The sequence below is a fragment of the Leptonychotes weddellii genome, chromosome 3 (assembly GCF_054177405.1).
Source record: "Leptonychotes weddellii isolate Sample4059 chromosome 3, ASM5417740v2, whole genome shotgun sequence".
NCBI lineage: Eukaryota > Metazoa > Chordata > Mammalia > Carnivora > Phocidae > Leptonychotes > Leptonychotes weddellii.
In genome coordinates, this window is record NC_138371.1 from 97,359,716 (window position 1) to 97,371,093 (window position 11,378).

The following is an 11,378-nucleotide window of genomic DNA, read 5'->3' on the forward strand; positions in this document are numbered from 1 at the left end:
GAATGTAAGGGCAAAACTAGAGAAGGCATTACCAGGGGATGTTAATTTCTCTTTTATATATATATATATATATATATATATATATAAATTATATTCTCTCATATATATATATATATAATGACTACCGCTCTGAGGATCGAAGAGTTTAGGGTCAGAGAGAGGCAGGCTGGTTGTTGAACTAATATAATTCATGTGATTAAAATCAGCCTTCCATAATAATAGGAAAGCCCACAGCATTATCATCCATATATCTTCTCTTATTTTATTACTCCCTAAAATACCTTTTCCATCTTTCCTTAATCACCATCACCATGAGTATCTTGAAATGTCCCTGGGATTTGTCTTAATCAAGTGTGGTAATCAACTGCCACGTAAGTTATTAATTATGAAGAAAGAAGGGGGACTGAGTTTTGCTGCTGCCCACTCATCGCCACACTTGGTGTTTTCCTGGCAGCAGTGAGGTGTAATAGAAGGAAACAAAATGTGGCAGTTGACTAGCCTTGATTTGAATTCTGATTCTGCCATGGATGAATTGTAGAACTCCAGACAAGTTACTAAATAACTTCGATCTAATTTCCTTATCTGTGAAGTGGGAAAAATAATACTTATGTTGTAGGTATTTCCTGAGGATACAGGGATACTGATGCCAGTTGCCTAGGTCCTAAAAATTCCATGTGTACTATTACCCCCTTTTAATACATTTGCAGATTTGCTATTTAAAAATATATCTAGCTCAATGTCACCAGGCCAACATGTGGCAAAGCAAGATTCAAATCCAGGTCTACGAGCCTTCAAACTTGATGTTCTTTTATCTTCTACCATATATGTTAATGTACGGGTAGTGAAATCCCTCTCTCTGTCAGTGAGGGTTTCTTGGGGGTATTAATCCTCCAGCACTTTTGCCTTTCCCTGTCAATGGACTCCAAATCCTTGTGCAGCTAAAGAAACCTCTGAAGCAGAGAGCATATGCATGCTTGAGGTAAGAGGCCATCGTCATGAAGAGGGAGGGTCCAACAAAGCAGAGAGGGACCTCTAGGTTAGGCTGAGAGGTAAACTGTAGGTGGAAGCAGATTTGGGTGGGTTCTACCATCATCTGTTTCAGCCCATTACCTTACAGCTGACATAGAAGCTAATAGTCACAGAATTATGGGGTGGAAGTTGTGTACTTTTTATATGTATGTTTGTTCGGGTTCCTAAAAAAATGCGAACTCAACTGTTTGAGAGTACTTGGCCTAACCCACAGATGTGTCATCCCAAGTCCATATTGTACACCTCCTTCCTGTATAAAGAGTGAGGAGTGAAGTGCCATGTCCTTTTACTCCTTGCAGATCCCTTTGGGAAGACGGATGAGCGAGAACCACTCACTAATGCCGTTCGAAGTGACTCGGCCGTCATTGGAGGTAAATCATGCCTTGTTGCTGAAAGCAGAGGGGACAAATGATTCTGTTCTTGGGAGAAATTTATTTGATTCCTTCCTTAATTATAGCCATCTAGTATCCAGAACCTCGCAATGATCTGCAAGACTGTGAGCCTTTTCATGAATAGTCATGGGTGCTGTATGATCAAAGGTGCCCTCTCCCCCAGCATCCACAGCTCCATGGATGCACTCTGCCCCGATCCATCAGACAGCTGACTACTGAGTCAACAGCTGGAACACTTACTTAGCGACAGGCAGTGTGCACCCTGTTCAGCTCATCCAGTTGTCAGTTTTCCTAAAGTACAAACAAAGCACACCAATAAAACATATGGGAAGAAGCCATGTTGGGGCAGACAGATGGGTGAAGCCCCAGTCCTGTCAGTTTTCTCCACCAAGTGATTTGGGTTGGATCTAATGAGCAGAGTGAAGCCCACAGGAATGGAGTTTTGAATCCAGCAGCACATATGGTTACAGATACAGATCTTGTCTGCTCTGCTGTGAGCTCAGCTCTCCCTCTCACCTCCCCTGTCTTTCCATTTTCTCACTGCCTGTCGCACTCACCCCTTTTTGTCCTCCTTCAGCCTGGCTTCCGCCTCCAGTAGCTTGTTTTTTCCCTTCTGGGCCTTGCAACACAGAATGATTCCCAAACCTTGTTTAATGTAAGATGCCCATGAGAGACTGAATTCATTGCCATCCAAGAACCATAGCCCCAGCAGGTGCCCCCCATCGCTGCCTCTGGCAGGCTAGGTTAACTGATCCACACCAGATGGAGTTCTTTTAAAAGTCAGCAGTATCCATTAATTTAACTTCTATTTAATGCGTCTCAGCTATAGGTCAGGCCTTGTGCTAAGTATAGGGATACATGGGTGAAAGCCATGGAGGCTGTCCACAATGAACCTGCAGCGACAACAGAACTAGTGAATGGTGTTTTGAGGGAGGAAGTGCAAATGGTTGTGGGAGAACAGAAGTGCACCATTACAATGCAGTTGTGAGGAACAAAAACCATGAACTTTCCTTAAGGAAGCTCTTAAAATGTCTGACCTGAATTTCTGCTTCAGGGGAAAGAGTCCAACTTGATTTTTGTTTGGCACCAAAAAATATAGGAAACAATGTAGTGCCTGTTTCTCTTCCTACAATTTCGTATTTGTCAAGGGGAGAAAAGACTTGTTACTGCTGACATTTTCCCACCCAGTTACATGCTTCTGTGAATCTCTAAGAGCAGGAAAGGCATCCCAACCCCTCTGGAAAACTCCTCCAACTCTGAACAGTTTGTGTACTAAAGGAGTAGAAACTGATTCTGTATCTTATCTCATAAAGCTGCAGCCAAACATGGGAGTCACTCACTACCACCCAGTTTATTCATGTTTGTTAACTTAGGTGGTTTTATTCTGCCTTGTTCTAAAATAGCCAGGGAAAATGCTGCATAGTGGTTTCTGAATATTAAAAAGAAAAAGAAAAGAAAGTAAACAGTCTTAATCATGGCCCCAGTTCTGATACAAAGCAGTGGAAAATGTGCAGCAAATATATTTAACTCTCAAATGCCCATGCTTATGTAAATAAGAATGCAGGATGTCCAAAACTATCTTTGTAAAAGAAACACAGTTCGTCACTATCCATTCTACTTAGAAAGAAAAACAAAAACAGCAGAATATATGCTTTCTTGGGAATAAACTTATATTTGAATATCATAAATACTTCTCATATTTTAATGTTGAAAATCCTATGTGTATAGAAACATTCTCTCTTTATAAGTAACCAGTTTCTACATTGTCACCCTCTTTTTGCTGACTTTGCTCTTTGCATCCCTAGAGGCTTCCTGGCAAAGGTAGGGACAAGACCTTCATTAGAGTCAGTGAGGGCAACTTGCCGAGTAGCTGCAGTAAAACATCACATGCAGTCAAAGCAGGAAGAAATCTGACCTAACTGGAAGAAGTCTGCTATTTCAGTTGACTCTGAATCTCTGAACGACAGAAGCATACCGTTTCTGAACTGTCCCATCCCTAGCAGAGTGCACAGCAGTATAGGAATGCCCTACATGTTTGGCAAACATTTCATTATTAACAAAACATGTTTAGCAAAGCGAACACATACCCTAAACGAATTTACATCAGGAGAGCATGTATTGAGGTCTGGGATACTTCAGTATGGTTTTCTAGTGTGCTAAAGTAGTTCTAAAATAGTTGCAAGAAATGACAAATGATTGAACATGACAAATGTGCTAATTAAATGATTCTGTCACATTCTTTAAATCAAGTCTTGAAGAAATAACTAAGAAATCCTTTGCCAGTCTGAGCCCATATTCGTATGATAGCATTCTCCAGTTTAGACTGGTTTTCTTCCTGCCCAGTCTGAAAGAGGAGGTTTTTTAGTAACTGAAGACTGAACACATTTCAGCTGGTCTTCAGTTCTGGGCATGCAGCAGAGTTTGTTGCTGTTTGTTTTGTTTTGTTTTGTTTCTTTCTCCCAATGGCCTTCCCTGTCTAGACTGAATCATCTCTTCTGAGTGTATGATCTTTGATGATTTCCTTCTCTCTTTCTTTCCTCTTTATCGACAGGAGTAATAGCGGTGGTGATATTCATCATCTTCTCTATCATCGGCATCATGACCCGGTTCCTTTACCAGCATAAGCAGTCACACCGCACTAACCAGATGAAGAAGGAATACCCAGAAAATTTGGACAGTTCCTTTAGAAATGACATTGACTTGCAAAACACAGTGAGCGAGTGTAAACGGGAATATTTCATCTGAGAAACTGCAGGGTCACCTAATATTCTCTTTCGGGTTGTTAAATTTTTCTCCTATCTTTTAATTTTGGTCATTCTCCTTTTCCTATCTGTTTGCCAATTATTTTTGGCACATACCTGTATCAACCACAGCATCTATCCCCTTGATCCAGCCCGGAAGACCAGGCAGCTATGGCCACTGCCTTCCTTTCTGACAAACTTATTGTGGTGATAATGATCACTTAAGAGACTGACTTTACTCCTCTAGACAAAGAAGAGACACATGTGTGCACATGTGCATATTTAGTTCTGTGTTTCCAGTTTCTAAGTAAGATGCACTTTTTAGTTCCACAGCCATTCTGTCTTGCATTAAACCTCGGGCTTACTTTGAACCTGAGCTCTGTGATTTAGGCGTATGACACTCACCCTTGACATCCTCCTTCATCTCAAGTTCATTCCTACCAGGGAACTCAGGGTAAAGAAAGAAGATGCTAAAGGCCTGGTTCGCTTCAGTGGCACTTTCAAAGGAATAAGAGAAGTTTGTTTTGTGTTGATTTTCCTTACCATCGGACGCCCATTGCCCTAACTCATCACCCTTTTTCACTTTGACTCTTATCCCCTGAGTATTTCAAATATAGGATCCCTGATAGTAGTGAGCTATTCCTTTGCTCCTTTCTTACCACTCTCTCCTGGGGCTGACACTTTAGAACAGCACACAATAGCATAAACCTAGGGGAAGCATGGAAAATAGTAGCTTGAAACTAGGAGGTAAAAAAGAAAGCTGCTAGGAAGTAGATGTTCTATAACTTCAAAAATGCCTCTTCCAATTTTTTAAGAAATGTTAGCTAGGTTATTCCTGGGATTATTATACTGAGGTATATATATACTGCAGCACAAAGAAATTCTAATAAAAGTCTAAAATAGTACCTAGTTCCATGAAAGAGCTTAAACCATCTTAACTGAGCTTTAAAAACAAACAAAAACAAAATAATAATTTAAAAAAACTGCATGAAAGAAGAGAAATACCAAGCAGGATTCTTTCCTTCCATCCATTCACCAAAGATCTTGTGAATAAAGTGAATGCAGATTTCATGTTTTAAGGCAGACACAATGACCCTCCTCTGTCCATGGAGCCATTCTCTGTGACATTCTGAGTACACTGATTGATGGGGCATTGTGGTTTGTCTAGCGAACCCTCACTGCTTAGTTTCAGAGGAGACCATAGGTTCTACAGTACATCACATTTTCAAGTCATCTACACCCTATGTATATAATGGCCCCCACACACATCTTTATGTAGGCATAGACTGCAAGATAAGATGATAGTAAGTTTCAGGGTCTTTGCCCCTCTTGATAACTAAGCTTCAAAGAAACACAGTCATTCCTTCAAGAAGGCATCTCGAACTTATCCACGAGGTGGTGGTAAGAATCCTGATCATTTTTTGCTATGGCAATAGGTCTAACTTTTTGCCTCTGGGCCATCTTGGAGAAAAAGAGAAGGGGAAAATAGTATCAATCCTCCAGAATGCTGGGAATGCCAATATAATGATCCACAGATGTGGAAAGTACTTGCCGATTCTCTTTACAAGACAGATTCGGTTTGGGAAACAATTACCACATCGCAGTTTGCCAGTCTTGACAGTTAGCAGACATTCCATCTTGTCCATAGAGCATCTATCGCCTCTGATTATTTAACACTCCCCTGTGTGGCCAGGCTCCCAATGAGGAACTCATTAGCTCCATCTCATTTCAAATCCATTTCAGGCTTTTCTTTCAGTGTCTGAGCACATGGGTAAGGATTCAGCTTGTAATCATATTTCTCAACTTTATGATATTGTTCTAAGTATATATTCTCTTCTTAAAACTTTCTGTGGATTCTTAATCACTTCATTATATCATTTTTCTAGTAAATTTATTTAAAGTGATTCCAACATGGGCATCTTTTTTTTTCCCTTCCAGCTTTTTTAATAAGATGAATGATCCACTAATAAGAGGAACGATCTTTAAATATTGTTTTATCCTGTCCTATCCACCCCTATTTCCAATTTTCACTTTTGAATTTTCTATTTCCATAAAAAGGCTGTATAAATCAGGCTTTTGCTTGGGTACAGAGTCCTTTGTCCCCTGAAATAAAAAAAAATCACCATGAAGTGCAGTGATTTTAGCCTGAAGCATCTCCAATAATGAATTGGAAAGGCAAAGGAAGGTGTGAGTAATAAAACTGGAACCCCTCATTATTCAAGCCTCTGAAAAGTGAGGACTATATTTTGCTGACATAGTGCTGACAGAAGAAATGGAGAACTAGCAAAGGCCAACTCAGAGTATTTGCTTTCCCAATCTACTTATATATGCTCATAGGTAGTTCTGTAGGGTGAAGACTCTGTGAAGCTCTATCCTTGCCACATCTGCACTGCAGAATCCACCAGCTCGCCTCCCCGCATATGTAGATGATGTATACATACACACAATGACATCACAGACCCAGAAACCAATGCCAAGACAGTGCAATCAGCACATCACTCTTACAAGTAGAGTCTCAGGGCTAAAGCAGAATTACATTTACAGGGTTGGATTATTTCATAACCCCAGAACACTAACTTTCATTAGATGTATATGGAAACAAGCAAGCTGCTCCCTCCAAAGCAAAACACAATTTTCACTCGAAAATAAGTGCTAACTCTGCCTGTCTTTCCTCAGTGGTACCAAATCCATGTAGTTTTGTGCAATTGTTCAATTGTGTGAGTGTTTGGATCTTTGAGTGATTATAATCTAAAACAAATAGTCGTTGAAAACATTCTGACCCCTCCTTAACCACTGGGTAAGAGTAGTCAAGGTTCCTGACCTGCTCTGCCATCTGGACCACCATAGTCCTCCACTGTAACCCTCAGTCATTGGTAACTGCTGATTACAAATAGATTTTATGGAGTGTGGTCACTTTACAGCAAAACCAAAAGCACTGTGCAATTTCACATTCTAAGGGGGATATTTTATTGATACAATTCCCACCAAACAAGCCTTTCTTTTTATGTGAACAACAGTACATTTACTTACCCTAAAATATATTTAGCACCCACTGCATCACTCATTGTGCATATAGGTTCGACTGCCATGGTCTCTATGAGAATTCATCTAGAGAATTAGACATTTGTCACTTCTCTAGATATATATTTATGGATAGCTTAGCCTCTTCTATTCACTCTCAACTTCATATGGGAGATTTTAGTTTATTTATTCATATGGGACTGATTTTTTTTAAAAAGTTTCTATGCTCTTTAGTAATAACAGAGATGATACTAACCTGACTTCCACCCTCTATTAGCCCCATGCCCACCACAAGGTAGCAGGAGCAGGATTGGAACAAAAGAAATAGATTGTTCCCTTTCTTAATTCATCATGAAGTATTTACTGATGCTCAGTACGCCAAGGGTTGCACTAGACATGGGCTATACAAATATAAATTATACCTTGTTCTTGCCCTTGGAGGAGCTTAAAGTCTATCAGGGCAGGTATATATTATTGTAATAGGGGTACACAAAAAGTGTTATAAAATGTAGAGCAAAGGTCCTGCACAATCATTTTTGCAAAGCCTTAGCTAGAGACTTAAACAGATAAATTTATGGAAAATATTCATAACATTTTCTTGTATATTCCACCTTCAATAAACTGCTTTGTTTCTCTTCCTCAAAGCAAATATCTATCTATCCAGATATTATTTTCTGTAGAGGGAGATGGATTAACTCTTTAGGAACAGCAAGAAAAGATGATCCTTGTCTGTAAAGTACCTTGGAAGAAGCCCAATTCTCTCCATTCTTTCTTCATTTCAGGTTGGGGGATTCTGAAAACCCTCTTTCCCATCAGTCAGTCCTGACAGTGATGGCTTGGGGACTCTCCATGGGGTAGGGACAGCAATCTCTACTTCCACTCCCTGCCTCCTCTTTGTTCTGTTCTTTCAAAGCCATGTGTGCAAAGGTCATAAACCTCTTGCATCTCATTTGCTCTTCCGAATGTCCCTTAAGATTTCTGCCGTCCTTCCACCCCTCCTAAAACCCTTCTTTGTCCCCACAAACCATTTGACTCTATTTAGAATGATCTCTGAAAACTAGATGAAGTATCTTCAAGTAAATAACTGACTAAAAGTTGTTGTCCATCTAAGTGAGGTCTCACCTCCGTGCCTTGGGTGAGTTTTGCCAGTCCTGAAAGTCACACCTGTCTCTTCTCTGCAGGAAGCTCATTCACTTAGAGGAGCCACACTGGGAGGCTAAAAATAGAGTGTCTTCTCCAAGATATTCAGGGAAATAGAAATCAGGCTGTTGAAATCTTTCTTATAAAAAGTCTTGACAGTTTGTCCACGAACGCCCTGGCTTCCTTTGAATTCCCCCATAGCTGCAATCCATCAAATCCACATTGTAACACCAGCCTGCCAAGGGGAATTTGAGACAGTGTGTAGCTCTGCTACTCATTTTTTTTAATCTAAAGGTTTTGACATGCTTAGGTTTCATTTATCCTACAGGTCACAAGTGGACGTAGTAAATAAAGAGGTTTCCTTGTTCCTGCAGATGTAAAAGTGGTTAATGGAAGAAGGTGTAAGCAAACTCCAAACTTTCAGAATACATGGAGGATAACTGAGTGCTATTTCATGTCTCTCATGCAGTTTGAAAACGTTTTCTTTAAAAGACACATAGTGTAATTGAATTTCTTTCACATACTGTTCTCGGTTCTTTCTCAACCTGTCCTCCCTTCCCCTCACCCATCCCCTTACTTGGTGAACATCTAGTTTGTAGATTTGGGTGTCCCCAGTTTTCATCTCTGCTCCCACAAATCCTGAATAGTTGAACCCCTTAAAGGGAAAAACAGTGTAAACAGACACACAAAGACTTTGTAAAATAGGGCTGTCAGTCAAGCTTTCTCTAGGACATCCTATATAGACATCTGTTTAGTAGGGATAGACAAATTTCCTTTTGACTTGGCAGTTATTTGAAACCTTCATATAAGGTTTTAATATTGAACTCTTGCTATGTTTGAGTGATTTTTCTCTTATTTTGCACTAAGGTACTCTGAGGAAGAACAGAAAAGCACATTTTTTTTTAGTGAAATATTGTACTTTGTAAGCTAGTTGTCTGTCTTTTGTAATGTTTATAGACTACAAAGTGGCTGAACAGGCATGAACAAGGATGAAGGCAAAAGCTGGTGTTGGTGTTTTGACCACACCTGCCGAGAACAGGTTGAGGAGGAAGAGGGAATCTGTGGCAACAATCAGTGACTGCCTCAGGTGTGGAGGGTCATTGCTCCCACCATGGATCAGTGGCAGCAGCTCTTCCCACTTTCTTGGCTCCTTATTCAGGAGTCCCTTCAATACATTTGGATCATTGTCTTACACATTAGGGAAAGAGGCAATATCACGGGGTATGCATGAAGAATTCATTACCTACCTTTGCATGACATTTTATTGACCCTTCCCAGCCCTACTCCAACCACATCTTTTTCTTTTTCACTATTTTTATTTCATCAAGATTTTCTCGGGATGCTTTAGTTGCTATCACCACAGTGATATGCCCTGCCCAGGTTGAATACCCAGAAACAATTTTAAGGAAAAGAAAATGTCAAAAAACTCTTTAGATCCACTATCTCGAATCAAAACTCCCATGTGTAGAAGGCTTGAAGTCCTGAAATCAGTCTAGTCGTCCTTCTTTCCCCTTCATTGGTCCTGCCATAGGCATGACACACTATAAAAAGATATGGTACTCTCCATCCCTAACAGTGAATACTGTCAGGGACCCACCATCTAACACTATTTGGGAACACTGGCTTTCTCAATCATTCCCAGTGACACAGGGAAAATTTTTCAAAATACCAGGATAAAATTGGGAGAGTAGTACTAGACCATGACCAAAGGCGAATCTAATTGTTTCAGTAATTAAATCCTGGTATTTTCATTTGCATCATGTTCTTGCATGCCTCAGATGCCAGCAGTAGCCTCAGAGGATATGAACAAGGTTCTGGGCATGCAAGAGGAGCATTGTATTTCCCTGCAGACTCATTGGAAGGCCCATAAGTAGAAACTTTCAGTGAAACGTTAAGGGATAATATTAACAGGCATCTGCCTAGTCATATTTTTCCATTATAGTCAACCCCACCCTGAAGGTTTTACATGAAATATTAACTAGTCTCTTCTATTTGAATGGCAGTGTCAACTTGTATAACCTTGCCCTGCCTTAAATACTCATGCAAAAAATATCAAACCTTGCTTTAAAGCAGGATAGTTATAGTGTAATAGGGACTTTCCAATTAGTGAGGTCCAACACCAAGACTTTTCTCCTTCTGAAGCTGGTAGTTTACAGGCCTCCTGATACCCTGTGCTGTCTTAGGCTGTCACTTCCCTCAGTCAACTGGAAGAGGCAAAAAGGGTGCAGGTTCTCATTGGGAATACAAGTGCAGGCTAAGGGCGAACCAAGAGTCTGCCTCCAAGATTTAATAGGTAAGGAGTCAGCAAACATTTTCTGTTAAAAGCCTGGATGTTCTATACTTTAGTCTTTGCAAACCAGGTAGTCTTGGTTGCAAATACTTACTTCTGCTCTTGTAGCAGGAAGTGGGCCATACATGGACAAAGAGGCATGGCTGTGTTCCAATAAAACTTTATTTAAAAAAACAGGCAATAGGTCAGATTTGGCCCATGGACTATGACAGAGCATTACCATGCCCATTTCAGATGGAAGATCAGTCTCTCTCTGGCATGGAGTGGCCCTCTTTTTTGAGGAATTAGAAGGAGCGGGCAGATTATTTTTAACAAATAAACAATAAAATGCAAAATAACCTCTCCCCCTGAAAACTATGTGTCAGAATTTTTGTCATGGCAAAAGCACAAAACAGGTCACCTCCTTTTGTAGATCTGCTAGAGTCTAACTTTTCCTTTGGACCTTTTTTGTTCTTAAGACAGAATCCCCAGTGATGTTGCCTCATTCCAAGTCAGTTTTGTAGACCACATAACATGTCTTAATACACTGTATGGGGAAAAATAAAAGTTAGCCTTAGATTTATTTGTTTTCTATGGTTACTGTTGTACAGAAGAAAGACTTAAACTGTAAATAATGTATATTTAATAAAGAGAGAATTTTGTATGATTTTGTGTGGAAGCCAAATGTGTCTCGCTGTGTTTTCTTGGGTTAATGAAGAGTCAAACAATTAATCCCTTAGCTCCCATTCTCATCCTTTAGACCATTAAGTCCCAGACAACATGACC

The 11,378-nt window shown here is 40.1% G+C and overlaps 1 protein-coding gene across 1 annotated transcript in view; it reads left to right on the plus strand.

Annotated features, from left to right (window-relative positions):
* CNTNAP5 (contactin associated protein family member 5) overlaps positions 1-9,213 on the plus strand; it is a 741,254-nt gene extending 732,041 nt beyond the window's left edge. Inside the window, exons 23-24 of the mRNA XM_081814618.1 lie at positions 1,329-1,400; positions 3,973-9,213. Of these exons, the coding sequence (XP_081670744.1) occupies positions 1,329-1,400; positions 3,973-4,166 (266 nt within the window). The 3' untranslated portion in view covers positions 4,167-9,213. The remainder of the gene's footprint in view (positions 1-1,328; positions 1,401-3,972) is intronic.
* The last annotated feature ends 2,165 nt before the right edge of the window (positions 9,214-11,378 follow it).